Here is a 15,855-nt window from a genome sequence, read left to right as displayed (position 1 = left end):
GTCTGGTGTCCTTTTCAGTCAACCACCCTGGCTTTTTCTAAATCTTGGAACAGGGGCTTGCTAAGTTGTCCAGGCTGCGATCCTTCTGCCTCAGCCTCCTGAGTCGGGGCCCTCTGCGCCTGGCACGCGGTTTCATGTTTGACTAGGGCAGATGGAGCCCTGGAGTTAGGGCCAGAATTTATGCCTATTTGGAAATGAGTTTGAATTTGCAAGACCCCAGAAATCTTTATGCATTTTCCTCATCCCGTTCTTATGGACCTGTTAGCAATCATCTCTATAGCATTTAGCCTTGACTATTTTGTTCTGTAGGTGGTAATTTTCAAATTACAGTATGTATTTGTCTACCTCTGTTATTTGATTCTAAGTTCTTAAAGGGAGGGAGAAGTATCTTTTAATTTTTTTTTCATTTTTTTTTTCAGGCGGTGGGGGTGGGCAGCGGTACTAGGAATTGAACCCAGGGGTGCTTTACCACTGAGCTACCTCCCTAGTCATCATCTTCATCATCCTCTTTCTCCTCTTACATCCTCCTCCTCCTTCTAGTTGTTTGAGACAATGTCTAAGTTGCTGAGCCTCTCCTTAAATTGCTGAGGCTGGCCTGGAACTTGCAATCTTCCCGTCTCAGCCTCCCAAATTGCTGAAATTACAGGTGTGTGTTACCTCGCCTGGCTAATCTTTTTTTTTTTTTTTCTTTTTAATTTCCTCACAATACTGGCTAATCTTTTTTTTTCTTTTTTAATTTCCTCATAATACTGAATACAGTGTTCAGTTGCTCTTGCTCATACTAACAAACAATGATTTTTAACTCATCCTGGCAGAAATTTTGGCCTTTTGGTTTCTCCATCTTACCCTTGAAGACAAATTATTTTGTTTATTACTGAAAGGAAGAATGTGTTCTCTCCCTGCAAACTAAGTTCCTTTCATGTGAAACTTGCAGGGAGAATCGTTTTTGCCAAAAGCTGCTTGTGAAACTAGTGGTCAAGTGATCTGCCTCAGGCAATACTGGTAGTTGTTTTTTTTTTTTTAAAGAGAGAGAATTTTTAATATTTATTGTTTAGTTTTCAGCAGACACACATCTTTTTTATTTGTATGTGGTGCTGAGGATCGAACCCAGCCCCGCGCTCATGCCAGACAGGCACGCTACCACTTGAGCCACATCCCTAGCTGCAATACTGGTAGTTTTGAAACTTTATAGTGTTTACTGGATGCATTCACTACATCAAGGTCTTTATGTGTACTAACTCATTTAATCCTTACAGTTGCACTGTGAAATACTTCTCACTATCCTGTTGTACAGATGAGGAAACAGAAGCATGAGGTAACTTGCCCCAAATTCACACTACTAACTGGAAGAGTCAAGAGTCCCAGCTGTTCTGCACCATGAATGTGTTGACCTAACATATAAGAACTTTTCATTTGGGGAGCCAAAGGGAAGAGAAGAAAAATTTGTTTGTGTTTGCAGGAATGGTTGGGGACAAATCAAAATGTTGAAAAGAGGATGCTGGACACCTGCTTTATTGTTTTGAGCCACTTGGTGGCACAAAGTGTGAGAATAAGAATCCACAGGAACTAGTTGTGAAAGACTGTGAGGCTCTGGGCTCTGGCAGGGCTGTCTTTGTCCCCAGGCTAGTTGCCACTCAGTATGCAGTGAGGACTGGTCTTGAAAGCACTTCACTCTGCCAAAGGTCAATGTGTAGCTTTCACACCTGAGAGGGCGCAGCTTCTCCTGCAGAGCACGGTTGTGCTTAGTGGAACAGCAGCAGGCTCAAAACCAAATGGCACAGACAGTAACTAAGAGGCTGGAGCAAAATACAAGAGCCCTGGTGCCTGAGCATGTGTGAGGCACAACTTTATAGGCAGTGCGGGAATAACTGGGGAAACTTCAAAGACAGCATCAGAATCCCTGAATGAGCAGCCAAGGGCAGAGCTGCTGAGACTGGAGTGTTAATGCTACTGTGATCTCATTTGCACTCTTTGCTGGTGAGATCTGGTACATTTGAGTTTTACAGTCAGTGGAATTGTTATACAGCCATTATACCAGACTAGGGTAGATCTATATTTATTGGCATGGAAAGAGATGCAGTCTGGTGACAAGTGACAGAAGTAGATCAAGTAGACACGCTGAACAGGGCAGGAGTCCCCAGTGCTGTTGAAGCTCTGAACGCAAAGGGAAAATCTAGTCAGCTGGCCTGCTGTGCTATGGTGACACTGATGGGATTTAAGATGAGGTATCGGAAACCCACAGTAATAAAAAACAGAGTCTTTACAACATCAAGATTGACTTCTTAATCAGGAAAGGAATCTTTAATTTTATGAATAAGAACATGAAGGAGGATAGGTGGAATCCCAAACAGATGGCTGCTTACACTTGGAGCAGTTGCACTGGCAATTTCATAGGAAGTACACCTGGACACTGGCACTATCAGGAGCCGTCTGGAAGCTGTTCTTCCTCCATCAATTGCAGTGCAATTCTGGTCAAGTTGGGAAAGTATTGTTTTTAAAAACGGTAGCTTCTCTTCTGGCTTTGGGACATAGTAAAGATGTGATGCTGAGTATTTCTGCAGACATCTTGCATCCATGAGGCTTCTTCAAAGTAAGAGTCAAAGGCCTGTGGAAAAGAGAGAGTGGAAAGATGCCATTGAACTGCTGAAATAGACAGTCCTTAAACCCCTGACCTTCAGATCTCCTGTTTTGATTCAGAGACACATTTTTACATTTTAATACTTCTGAATGTAGGATGTGTCTTCTGAGCAATTACATCTTAGATTTGGTGAAATTCAGAATGTGAGATTTTAAAAGGAAATTTTGTTTAAGTCATTTTAAGTTGGGTATCTGTTAGAGTCAAAATCATCCTAAATGATATTGATATTTCCCATATCTTCTTTATATATACAATGATAGTTCCCTGGAAGAGTGGATCATGACAAAATACATAAAACAATTTGACATGTGCAAGTTGCCATCCTGAAGCAGCAATAGCTCACATACGTGAGGTGTTTACTCTGTGCCAGGGATGCGTGGCACCTTTCATATGCTGCCTTATTTGAGTCTCGCACAGCCTGTCACTACCCCCTCACCACTTTGCAGCTGAGGAAGCCAAAGTGCAAAACGGTTAAAGGAATTTTTAAGTGAAAGCATTGAGATCTGAACACAATCTGACCGAAAGCTGATGGTCTCAATCACTACTATGGTTTGAATGCTGAATATCCCCCAAAGGCCCATATGTTAAGGCTGGGTCCTGAGGTGGCTCTATTGGGAGGTGGTGGGACCTTAGGATGTGGGACCTTGTGGGAGGTCCTGAAGTCCCTGGAGGCCTGCTCATGAAAGCAATTGTGGGACCCAAGCCTCTTCCCCTTTCTCTTTGCTTCATGGCTCATGCAGTTTGCTTCACCTTGCACCTCCATAAGGCGCTGCATTAATTAAGTTTTGCCTGTCCCTAGAATTCCAAAGCGAAGGGTGCTCCTGATCTTGGACTAGATCTTCCAGAGCCACGAACCAAAATAAAATTGTGTTGTGTGTGTGTGTGTGTGTGTGTGTGTGTGGCTGGGGTTTGAACCCAGGACCTTGCAAATGAGAGGTCAGTGCCCTACCACTGAACTACTTCCAGCTGCTTTTCTCTTATATGTTAACTATCTCAAGTATTTTGTTATAGTAAAGCTAACAACCACCAGGCTGTGTTTCCTAAAAAAATTATGCTATGACAATGGAATTTTTTTGCCTAACTGCTGTGATTTCAATTTATCCACTTGGAAAGCCCATCATAAAAACAGAGGATTTTTTTCCCAAGAACCATGAAATATTGCCACAAATCCTGCTCAGCAAAAATCCTGTAACATTGAATGTAGCTTTAAGTTTCTGGAGGAAGAGAAATATAACAACATGTGCCCCATTTATTGAGAATAGACAACCTTGGATTTGTGGATTATTTCTTTGTGTTCATGAACAGTTCAGAAAGAAAAGTAGTTCATTTCACCTGCCTGCTCTGCACAGCCATTGCCTTTAATAAATGTGTTACTTTAAAAATGGATTTAAAAAATAAAAATAAATTTGAAGAGTCTGTAATATTCTCCGGATCTCATCTGCTGTTCTCTGGACATGTCTCTCCATTCCCGGAAACCTCTGCCTTTTCACAACTTTTGCATAACCTTTGCTGATGGTGAAGTTTGTTTCCTTCGCCTTGAAATTCCCTTCCCCTCATCCTCTTCTCTGTGTGGTAGATTCCAACTCAGACTTAAATTCCTCCTCTGCATAGTCGTGGCTGCGATGCTGCAGCAATCCCCAAGCTGCTTCCTCATGGTGATACCTTTCTTGTCGCAGGTGGTTGAGTACAGACTCTGTAATCAGGCCAACCGGGAGGAAAGTCCCAGCTCAATAATTCTAGCTGAGTGGCCTTGGACACATTACTTTATCTGTCTCTAAGTCTCTTTTCTCCCATATAATGTGAGGGGGATGATCATCCGAACCTTAAGGCTGTTTTAAGACTGCATCCAGAGCACTGGCACAGGCCTGCACAAGGTGAGGCAGCTCACCTTGAACAGGGCAGTTCCTGTTGGGGTGTACTTCCTCTAACACTGACCCTGCCATTGATGATTGTTTGTTTTCATGTCTGGCATTTCTACTAGACCGTAGGCAAGACAAGAATCTGGTCTTCATTCTTGTTTTGTGTTTAACTAAGTCATCTTTATTGAGGCATAACGTACACATAATGAAATGCATCTGTTCAAAGTGTACGTTAAAGTCCAATAAGCATGCATCCATGTAACCACAGCCGCAATCAAGATTTAGAGCATATTTGGCACCCTTTTACAGCCCTGGCCTGAGTCAGCCAGTGCTCTGCATTCTGTCACTATCAATTAGTTCTGCCTGTCTTAGAATTCCATAAATACAATCATATGAGAGGCATTCTTCTGCGTCTGGCTTCTCAATTTACCCATGTTGTTGCTTACATCCGTCGTTCATTTCCTTATTATTGCTGAGTATTAGTCCATTCTATTAACATACCTCAATTTATCCATTCCATGTTGGAGGGTATTTGGGTTGTTTCCAGCCTGTAGCTACTATTAATAAACTTGATGTGAACATTTTTGTAAAATTTGTTTGTGGAGGTGAGTTTTCCTCTTGGGTTAGTTTATAAGAAACCGCCACACTGTTTCCCCCAGGATATTATAAGATTACAGTTGCTCCGCATCTTGGCCTGTGGTCAGCCTTCAGTTGTGCTTTTGATCTGCATTCTCTTAATGATTTAGATGCTGATCTTATGTTTATTGATCTTGATTTATTGGCCAATATTTTTTAATGTAGTGGCCATTAAAACCTTCCCCTTTCCCATTTAAAAAAAAATTGTGTCATTATTATCAAATTGTAAAAGTTCTTTATATATTCTGGATGCAAGTCTGTTTGCAAATATTTGTTTGGCATATATTTTCTCACAGTCTTTCCAAGAGCAGAAGTTTAATTTTTATAAAGTCCAACTAATTGGTTTTTCTTTTATGGTTAGTGCTTTCTGTATCCTTTGCTTTCTTCTTTGGATCACCTTTCTTGCTTCTGTTTTTGGATTCCATTGATGTATGCATATGTCCTTATGAATATCACACATCTTGACCTCTGATCTAGCCTGTCCCCTACTTGAGTTTCCTGTCCCAGAGCCATAGTCAGGAAATTCTCTGAGCAGGGGCTAATGTGCGTGTGGGTTCACTGTCTGGTGCTGCCTGTTGTCACATGTCTGTTTCTTATATTTTGCCCAGTTTTCTGGCTGTTTGTGGCAGGAGGTCTTGATTCATCTTCTTATCTAAGTTCCTGGCACACAGGCACTCCATATTTGTCACATGGGCAAGTCTGCACTTCCAGATGCTGTCCATTATTATTGCTCTCTATGGGGAGAATCTGTGGGGCCCCCATCAGCTGTTCCATCCCCTTCATTTGACTACATGGTTCCCTTCCTGAGGTGGCCATCAGTCCTCTGCCTCTCAGCACCAGCCCGCCTGGGTTCAACACAAGTCACATGAGCAGAAGGACTGAACTAGCAGAACAAGGCGACCTAGGCTAGGATGTCTCTGGTCCAAGTGGCAGAGCAGGGACTGCCTCTTTCATTCCTTTGACACTCCCATTTCATGACACACTGACCATGCTTTGTAAATAAGCTGTCAAATGGATACATTTAGTTTAATGATTATTTCATATAGCTCCTCCTTCTGGATATTCTGATATTAAGTGTGTGGTTCACACAAGGGCAGGACTGGCACCTCCTGCCAGGCTCATAGGCTCAGAGTCTCAGGAAATCTTCTTTTGTTTTGTTTTGTTGTTTTCGTATCCACCCTCTAGTCTTTTTTTTTTTTTTTAAGAGAGAGAGAGAGGGAGAATTTCAATATTTATTTTTCAGTTTTTGGCAGACACAACATCTTTGTCTGTATGTGGTGCTGAGGATCGCACCCGGGCCGCACGCATGCCAGGCGAGCACGCTACCGCTTGAGCCACATCCCCAGCCCCCACCCTCTAGTCTTAAGCCTCACCAGAGGGAACATGTATCTCATAGACGGTCTGGGGTCCTTAGGTACAAAGACTTGTTTCCAGTTTGTCTCTGGTGAGGACACCTCCTTTATCTCTGTGCCTCACACCCTCTGCCCCAAACACAAATCAAAACAACCTTCCTTCTCAAGCTCCCTCCTCTCCAGCTGGCCTGTGACTTCAGTGCTGTCCTCTTCCCAGGTCCTGCCCCTGGCTGAAGGAGGCAACAGAGTGGCAGTCACTGTGAGTGATGGTCTGGCTATCTGTCATCCCTGCCAGGGGCCACTGCCTCCTCCTGGAAGGGCACCTGGAGGCCAGCTCTCTTCACTCCTCTCAGCTGGCAAGCAAGGCCTAGCTTTGCAGGATCCAGATCTGATCTGCCCTTGACTGTTGTGCCTCTGAAGAAGGCAGTGGGAATAATCTGGCAGCACCAGCAAGCTTGCCCAGGTGCGGCCAGGAAAGCCCACGGCTCCAACCCGTGTGCCCTTGTAGGTCAGACAGGAATTTCCTCATAGCCTGGCTCCAGACTCAGGTCCTCCTTGCCCCAAGCTTTGGCATCAGATTCCCCGGGCTTCAATGCTAGCTATAAGTGACCTTGAACAAGTTCTGTGAACTTCATTTTCCTTTTTGGGTAAATGAGGACAGCAGCAGTTTCTGCCTCATAAATGAGACAGTGCTTGTAAACAAAGCACTCGGCACAGTGCCTAGTATGTACATAATAAGTGTTTGAAACTTGTTAGCCATTATTAATAGTATTATTAGTGTCGTTACCATTATATTAATGTCAGCCTCAGTGTAAGCCACTTTGCCATTCTCCCTGTTTTGTGGCTCACAAAGAGGCATTACTTTCCTCTAATTCAGGGGTTTAAGCTTTTTCCTAACAGTGAGGCCCCTGCAGAGGCCCTGGGTCCCTGTGGGACCAATGGGGTTCACTGCTCTTATACCACCATGCCTGTGACAAATTGGGCACCAGGCCTTCCCCATCTGGTCCAGGGCCAGGACCCCTGCTGCATGCCCTTCTCAGGGCTGTTGTGCTCACACAGACATGCATCACCATTTGGGATGGGTGGGTAGTCCTCCAAAGCCACATCTGTACCCCAGGTGACACCAGGTAACAGCTGATGCTGCAGCCTACTTCCTTGTTCCTCCATGCCACTTCATTAGTTCTCTGGTCATGTTCCAATCTCCAGAGAGACTGGCAGCAACTCTGAATGTCAGCCATAGAAGTAGCAGACAACAGCACCTCCCTGCTCCTGCTCTGGCTGCTGCCCTTGGCCACCCTGCAGCTCAGAGCAGCCTTTCCCTGTCACTCAGGCTCTCACCAGCAGAGAGATTAGCATTCAGATGAGCAAGGAAAAGCATCAGGGCAACCAGCTCCTGTCTTCCTCAGAATCTGAGATTTATTTGGGAAGCAGAGCCCCAGAGAGGTTGAGACAGTTCTGGATGCACAGAGGACAAGGTGGTCCTCTCTGGTCCAGGCTTACTAGGTGCTCCACCCACCCCAACAGTCCCACCCTCTGTCCTCCTCTATTTCGTTTCGAACTTGCCCATTGCCCAGTACTGCGTATGTGGAGAGACAGGGAAGGAAGAGCCATGGGGTGAGGAGGGGAGGAACCCGGACTGCTCTGAATCTACCATGTGCGGTGGTTTACAGTTCACAACCACACCAGCTTATGTACATGGAACACAAGTGTGCTAAGCACTTCACACACATTGTCTAACTAACCCTCACAATAACTCTCAGAGGCAGGTACTACTATCTTTATCTTATAGATGAGGAAACTGAGGCAGAGAGTCCTGCTGTAACCTTCCCGAGGCCACAGAGGGAGGAAGAGCATCAGAGTCAAGGTTCAGAACCAGGGGCTCAGATCTGGACTTCTTGCTCCCAGATCTTTTCTTATTACTTGGTCAGGGCCAGCACCTGGCTCTTCACCTCAGCTGTCTCTAGTTGCTTGGAGCTCCCTCTCTAAACATTCCTACTCCCACTTCCAAGCAGAGGCTCTTTTCAAGGGAATGGGACTTGGCCTCTGTGGGGACAGCATCATGGTCAGGATTTAAAAGGTCCAGCCTCAACCCAAGCTTCACACTCAGTCTAGGATGGGAGCCAGTTGTATGAGGAGCAGTGCCTGGTCCCGGGAGCCTCCTGTAGAGGAGTCCTAGGCTGAGGGAGGCAACTTTCTGCAGCAGGAGCTGCAAATGTGCAGATTGTGCAGACAGCCAGGGGCGGGAGAGGCCCCGGGAATAAGAGGCGAGCGTGGGCTGGGTGTGCGGGGAAGGTGTAAACACAATCTGCTCCCACCAAAGCCAGCCTGCTCCCTGGGGGAGAGAGCCCCTCCTTCCCAGCCCACATGGCACCCCAGCTGCCAGGCCCAGGCAACCTCCAAGCCCAGGCATTCACCTCGCCCATTCTGCCAGCAGCCCCTTCCTCTCTTTCCCACCCTTAATCTGGAATGGATCCTTGGAGGAACCACCATCTACTCCACAGGCTCATAGACAGTACTGCAAAGGGGTACTGCCCTGTGGGAATATGTCTGGGCCTGGAGCCAGCCCTGGTGCTACTCCATGACCTTGGCTTGACAATTCTTCAGACTACTGGAAAGAGGCAGGCAATATGGAAATGGCAGAGCACAGGGAAGAACAAGGTGACAGGAACATGGCAGAAAGATTAGAGAATGAATGCAAAAGATGAGATCAGGGAACACAGACGGGTCCTGGGAACTGCGCCCTCTGGCCCTCAGCCTGGCAGTCCTGTCACCAGGAAGACTCATGCCTCCCAGAAGAAAGGCAGGCTGACAGGAGCTGAGACAGGTGGCCCAGAGCTCAAGGCCTGGGTCAGACGGGCACTCTGGCTCTGGCAGCCTCCTTCCCCTGGTGTGACCTTCCTCTGCCTCCTGCCTGCCCTACTTTGAGAGGCTCCCATGGAACCTCTTGCGCACACCCCAGCCAGGCTCCCTGCAGCATCAGCAGGCCGCCCCAGCAGGCGGCAGCCTCCTCCTCCAGCACCTCAGAGTGGCTTCCCTTTCAGCAGCAGCATCTCTCACCCTCTCCCTTTGCCTTAGATGTGAAGCCTCCTCCTGAAAGCCAAGGGCAGGGCTCAGCCAGGCATGGCTTCTGGACCAGCAGTGGGGGACTGGCTGGGGAGAAGATGCTTGCATTGGGTTGAGGGGGTGCTTTTGAAGATTAACTGCTGTGAGACAGTTGGGAGCAGCTGCCTGCAGGGTCTGCGCCTGGATCTGGGAGCAGAAGCGGAAATCTGCTTTTATCTCTGCTCCGGATCAGGCAGGGCTGTAAAGAGGGAGAAATGGCAGAGCAGCTGGGGGCAAAGGAGGCCGCACCATTACTGAGCAGTCAGCACATTGACGAAAACAAGCATCATGCTTTCTGCCTTCCCACATGCTAGTGCCTATTTGGAACACATGCGCGCGTGCGCGCGCGCGCACACACACACACACACACACACACACACACACACACGACACATTCAGAAGACAAGCTGGTAGCTGCCCCCATCCAGCTGCAGGCAGACATGCCATGGAGCCAACCAGCCTTGCTAATTGATCATTTCAGCAGAGCAGCCCATGACAGGGTGAACTCTGGGGACTGGGAAGAGGCAGACGCCATGGGAAGTAAGTGCCACCATGACAGACTGACACCAGCACAGCCCTAGACCACAAGTCCGTTAACAGAATAGCTCCTGAGCTGGCAGAGGCAGACAGCTGGACCAAAAGAACCCTGCTTTGGCCAAGCAGCTATGAACTAAAAGGTTCTGTGGCCTTGAGGTGATTCTTGAGTCCCCTGTTTTAACATCTAGGCAATGTTAGGCAAATTATTTAACCTGTGTGTTTCCTCATTTATAAAATATGGAAAGAGGGGCTGGGGTTGTGGCCCAGAGGTAGAGCACTGGCCTATTATGCATGAGGCACTGGTTTTGATCCTCAGCAGCACATAAAAATAAAATAGAGATATTGTGTCCACCTATAACTAAAAATAAATATTTAAAAAATATGGAAAGAAAGAAAACAGTATCCATGGGTTATGGTGAGGATTGAATTAGCAAATGAACGGAAGCCCTTGATGTGTGAATACAAGCTATCAGCCGTTCCTTGATTCTAGAGTGGATCTCCACTTGTCCCTTCCTCTTGCCTGGGCTGTTGGACTGCCCTAGAATTAACCTGGTAGACGCCAGCAAGCCTCCCTCTCTGGGGCTTTTCAGGCTCCACAGTTCTCAGAGGACACTCAGGAACTCAGCAGGAAGGGAAGCCAAGAGCAGGGAGCATCTCCATTCTTTCTGCCAGCCTCATCAGGCCTTGCTCAGGAGGCCCACAGCCAGGCCCCATCAGGGGCTCAAGGCAAGAACTTACCTTCTCCATCACTGCTTCTGCCATCTCTCCCTTGCTGCTGCTTCTGAGCCCGCAGCATCCTTCATGGCTAGGGGCCGAACCAGGACTTGAGCTGCAACAAAAGCCAAAGCCAATCTGCACTTTCTGCCGTACTTAGAGACAGGACTTGTATTTCAGTGTGGACATCCCAGAGCATGGTCTTTCCCTTAGAAAGCATGACCCCCACCTCATCCCCAGGCCTAGAAAATGAGTCAGAACCATGGCCAGTTCTCTTCAACTTTTGCCCCATGTCTGGAAGGGAACAGGTTCAAGAGGGGATTTGAATGAAGGAGCTCAGCCTCCTTCTGGGACCTCAGAGCTGGAAACGGCCTGCTGTGCTCCCACAGGGCCCACCCTTGCATATTTCTTCTTCCTTGTCCCCAGCCCTGCCCTCTGCCCTCCAGACCTCCGGACTCTGCCCTACCTGCCTGTGCCAGGTGATCCCACTTCCTGGAGCAGAGCCCCAACTGATGAGGGGAGGGATTAATTCAGATTCTCCTTCTCCCTGAACAGAGGAAAGCACTAGAGTCAGAGTATCGAAAGGGATGAACTTCCTATGTTTCTGGTTCCCTTTTCCTCCTACTTCCATGCCCAGCATTAAGGGACAGTAGCATCTGAAAAACAACTTGGGATTTATGAGTGTGGAATTAGAAGATGGACTTCACCCCTGTGCCACTCCCAGCCAGCCCTTTGCGGCAGCCATCATCAGCAAGTGGTTCCTCTATGTCAGTCTGATCTTCCCAGGTAACTAGGTCCCAACGAGTTAATAGGCAACTGCTTCCTTCTGCCTGAGTCACACGTACACCAGGCTAGCCAGGCCAGATGGTCCTCAGATTTGGCCTTTCCTAGCCTGCCAGGAGGTCCAGGCCCATTTCATGTGGAAGAGACAGACTGCCTGGAAGTCAGGGGCCGGATGGTCCCCAATCAGTTACAAATTAGATAGACAATCTTGAGCAAGTTCTTCAGATTTTGCTCAGTTTCCTCAACCATTAACAAGAGATTTTTAAAACATGTCCTGCCAACCCTCTGACCAGTGTTGGGATTACTGAGACTTCTAAGTGAGGGACTATGTGAAACAAAAACTTCACAACCAGTGTGATTAACCCTAGTTTACAAGAAATAAAGTGATTATATAACTTGTCCAAAGTCTCTTAGGTAGTAAGAAGGGAGCCAGGACTTTAAATCCTGCTGCCCAAAACTCCACACCATAAACTCAGCAAGAGGCTTAGTCAGCATCTGAGTGCCTCCTTCAAGTGAGACCTGGTGATGCACTCTATGTGTATCAGCCCAGTTAACTGCAGTATTGACCAGGCACCATTATGATCTCAGCTAGCTGTGAGCCAGGAAGGGTGTTACAGAAATGGCTATTTCTCATATGTGTCAGGGCCTCCCATGGGCTTTCTGACTCCAAATATGGGAGAATCCTATGACTGAGATGACAGAGAGAGAGCCATTGAGGACCACTGGCAGGCCACCTGATATACATGGAGGATCACTGGCAGATACCCTCCTACCAGTGGGCTCTGGCACCCAAGTACTTGATAGGATCTTTTGTGCCCTTTGTTTTACTAGAAGTGAGAGAATCACTCTTTAGAGAGGTCTCCCATGCTGGGCAGGGGTGGAGTGGGAGTGGGGAGTGGTTCAAAGGTAGATAATCTCTTATACATGGATACATTAAGTTACTAGTTGACCTTTTTTTTTTTTTTTTTTTTTTTTTTTTTTAGTGTTTTCTTTATCACAGGAGCCCCTGTCATCAAAAGACACTGGTCATCCAGGGAAGGAAAAGTCTAGAAGTGCCCACAACCTTGCCCCCTAAAGGCCACAAGGATTCAGTCCAGGGAAGAGTTAACTTTCTGGCCACTGGAGACAGCGTCCTGCCCGAAGGGGCTGTCCAACCAATGGCACTCAATGCTGATGATGTCATGCTCCTTCTGCGCCTTCTATTGGGGACTGGACAGCGAATCCTGCTGGAGGTTCAGGCTGTGGAGCTACTGAGGAGGGTGGGCGGGGGCAGAGGGAGACAGAGGGGGAGGGAAGGGCAAGGCTAGGCTGCAAAGCTACACGGAGCGGCTTCGGCCTCCTCCCTCTCCCCACTTCCCTGAGCCTTCCTTGAAGGTGCTCCTGGGCACTGCCCTGGTTAGCACTAACACTGGGAGAAGCAAAGCAGCAGTTTGGTCCAGAAGAGGGGGCTGGGGGCTCCCACTGCTACCTGGTGAAATAGGGAACAGGTGACCAAGGTGAAGGCCAGAATTACTAAAGTGTGAGCACGAACGTGTGCACCCACACACACTCACTCACAGCCGCAGGCACACACAGCAAAAGCTTCTTTGGGTAGCACCCTCCCTCCTCTACCCTTGACTCCCTTCTGCTTCACCTGCCCGAGGACTGGAGGTCTGTGTCCCTGCTGCTTCCCATAACAGTCCCATCCACTCTGCTGGAGTCTCTGTGGGAGGGAAGAGCAGACAGGAAGAGCTGTGAGCTGTGCCCAGCCCCCTGCTCTGAGTGACTCTCAGATTCCCTGCCCAACCTGCTGGAGGTCACTTTCAGCCCCTGCCCACCTTCAGCTTGGCTGTGGCCCAGGCCAGCAACCACCACCACCACCACCACCCCTCCCCCTCGTCCCAAGGCACACCCCAACCCACAGCCCAATCAGTTTCTCACGGTTGGACCCGGTTGGCAAATCGTCGGCGCCAGAGCATAGCCAAGGTGCTGAGCAGGAGGAGAGTGGTGCACATGGTTCAGCTGCCCCATCCCCCCAGACGGAGGCTGCAGAAGAAGGCCACAGGCAAGGGACCACAGTGGCCCTGGCCAGTTCTCACAAACTGCTGCCCTCTGTCCTGAGGCTCCTGCTGGGGATGGATTAGAAGGATCAAGCTGATTAGTGGAGTCAGCAGCCCCGACCTTGTGAAGACTGATTAACCTCACTGGACCCAAGATCTCCCCTTCAGTGATAGGGCAAGTCCACCTTCTTGGAAATGTGTACAGTGGCACTGAACACCTATCTGGAATGTAGGTTCCATATACCTGGGCCTCACCCTCAGGGGCTGATGGTCTAGACAGATGTGCTGTCCAGTTAAGCAGCTGGCTGCAACACAGTGACTTAGGCACGATGAAATATGGCTACAGAGCACTCTGGGAGTTGCGGGTACCAGGAAAGCTTCAGAGAGGAGCCGGAGGATCTGAAGTCGGAGGATCTGAAGTCGCAGGTGCTCAGGAAGGACCTCAGAAGTCTCTGCCCAGACTGCTGACAAGAAAGTAGCAGCATCTTCCAGGAGATGAAGTGGAGCACAGAGGAGGCACCAGGAGAAGAGAAGAATATTTAAATGACGCTAGAAAGACCAGGCAAAGCAGAGAGGAAAGGGCTGGCTCAGCCCCACCCTCCAGATAACCTTCTCCGAACTTTTCTGATTATACACCCTCCTCAGAAAAAGGCAGAATTTAAGATACAGATTATAAATTCTATCTTATATAACTACCTTATATAATTTAGATATAAATTTTAAACTTATAAATTACATACTACTGCACAAATGCATTCCTACACCTTAAGACATATATAGAATTTGTGAAGGATGAAATGAAAATCAATAAGACTCCTCTTAAAGTCTGTCCTCCTTGGGGAGCTGCTTGGGAAAGGCTCCACACCAACTGAGGGTACAGTCAAGGGAGTTTGGTGTGTGTCCTTCATGGAGCAAGTCATGGCAGGGCTGGGACATAGTATGAGAGTAAGGTGAGGACCTGACCACCCACCCCACTTCACCTCATCCAAGATGGCAGAAAGCATGAGATTTTCCTTCCCTTAACTGAGGTGGGGGTAGTGTCAGCCTACTCCTGCCCAGGGGTCCCATCAAACACCTGAACCCTGGATCCCAAGGAGGAGTCAGGCTGGCCCTCAGCCTGCCTAGGTTACTGCTTCCCTTAGTTCTGGACTTTGAAATTGGATTTTTAAAAATTAAGTCAGGAATCAAAAGTTGAAGAGGAGAGCTACCCCCGGCCATGCTTGGGCAATGAAACACCAATATTTGAACACAGCAAGGATGACCAGGGAGATTAAGGAAAACTGGACATATTCCACATGTAGTGTGACATTTGTAGACAATTGCAAGCCCTGTGTGGCCTCAGGCTTCCACTGAGAGTCAGAGGTGAGGCATGCTATCCCCAAGACTGAACAACTGCTGGACAGGGCTTTGGGTCTCAGGAGCACAGTGCCCACCTCTGGCCCAATCTCACACTTCCCTGAGCAGTCCAACAGGGTGAAGGGTTTGTCTCCCCAACCTCCAGAACTGGGACCTTGGTGATCCTGAGATATCTTCAGTGGCCTGGACCTTTCTCAAGACTTTTTTTTTTTTTTTAATAGTTGTAGATGGACAGCATGCCTTTATTTGTTTAGTTTTTATGCTGTGCTATAGATCGAACCCAGTTAGCCCCAGCCCTCTCAAGACTTTTTGACCCCTATGTCCCCTCTGCCATACCTGGCTGCTTCTTCCACAGACTTCACTCCGACACGGCCAGGGCTAGAATTCAAGGCAGAGCCTGGTTCTTTCCTACCAGTATCATTAATAAGCCAACCACCTACTTCTTTCAGCCACGTGCGCGCGTGCACCAAGGGAGATGGGGTTTCAACCAGAAGAAAGAGGGGCGCAGGCCTTTGGGATCCAAGACTGGAGGTGTGCTCAAGTTCCCGGAGGCGGCAGATCTATGGGGCTTCGACCCTGTTCTAAACCTGCCAGAGTGGAGACTCGGGAGCCTACAGCGCCAGCGGGAGCGAGTCTGCCCGCGATAGGGCTCGCGTTCGCCCCCTCGGACCGGCGACAGGCAGCCACTCCGCAAATCCCTGGGAGTGTTTGACTTTGAGACAGTTCCCCGCCACGTGAAAGGTGTTGGTACGCACTCGTCCCGTCATCGCGCGCGGTGGGAGCCGGAGCACAGTGTACCCGGTCCGGCACCCGCCGGGGCGCACTCCTGTGCGGCCCGC

The 15,855-nt window shown here is 48.4% G+C and overlaps 1 protein-coding gene across 3 annotated transcripts; it reads right to left on the bottom strand.

Moving 5' to 3' along the window:
- Positions 1-2,329: 2,329 nt before the first annotated feature.
- Prcd (photoreceptor disc component) lies at positions 2,330-15,430 on the bottom strand. 3 transcript variants are annotated; one of them, XM_077800555.1, is made up of 6 exons: positions 15,353-15,430; positions 13,916-14,145; positions 13,542-13,729; positions 13,255-13,323; positions 10,863-10,953; positions 2,330-2,605 (listed from the first exon to the last, which is right to left on the bottom strand). In XM_077800555.1, the coding sequence occupies exons 3-6, from the start codon at positions 13,613-13,615 to the stop codon at positions 2,495-2,497; spliced, it is 345 nt and encodes a 114-aa protein (XP_077656681.1). In that variant the 5' UTR covers positions 13,616-13,729; positions 13,916-14,145; positions 15,353-15,430; the 3' UTR covers positions 2,330-2,494. The 3 variants fall into 3 exon arrangements, with proteins under 3 accessions (XP_077656681.1, XP_026260653.1, XP_026260655.1); XM_026404868.2 differs by lacking the exon at positions 15,353-15,430 and having other exon boundaries at positions 13,905-14,413; XM_026404870.2 differs by lacking the exon at positions 15,353-15,430 and having other exon boundaries at positions 13,542-13,726; positions 13,905-13,921.
- Positions 15,431-15,855: the final 425 nt, after the last annotated feature.

Source organism: Urocitellus parryii, chromosome 7 (genome assembly GCF_045843805.1).
Source record: "Urocitellus parryii isolate mUroPar1 chromosome 7, mUroPar1.hap1, whole genome shotgun sequence".
NCBI classification, from domain to species: Eukaryota; Metazoa; Chordata; class Mammalia; order Rodentia; family Sciuridae; genus Urocitellus; species Urocitellus parryii.
The sequence above is the reverse complement of the archived record's forward strand: the minus strand, read 5'-3'. Positions and strand labels throughout refer to the sequence as shown.

What these genes read in the sequence shown, in the direction of transcription:
- Prcd (XM_077800555.1), bottom strand. Translation starts at nt 13,615, where the DNA reads ATGTGCACCACTCTCCTCCTGCTCAGCACCTTGGCTATGCTCTGGCGC. An exon ending in TTTGCCAACCGGGTCCAACC is followed by an intron (nt 13,324 to 13,541) that starts GTGAGAAACTGA and finishes TCCCTCCCACAG; the next exon opens with AGACTCCAGCAGAGTGGATG. An exon ending in GACCTCCAGTCCTCGGGCAG is followed by an intron (nt 10,954 to 13,254) that starts GTGAAGCAGAAG and finishes CTTTTGTTGCAG; the next exon opens with CTCAAGTCCTGGTTCGGCCC.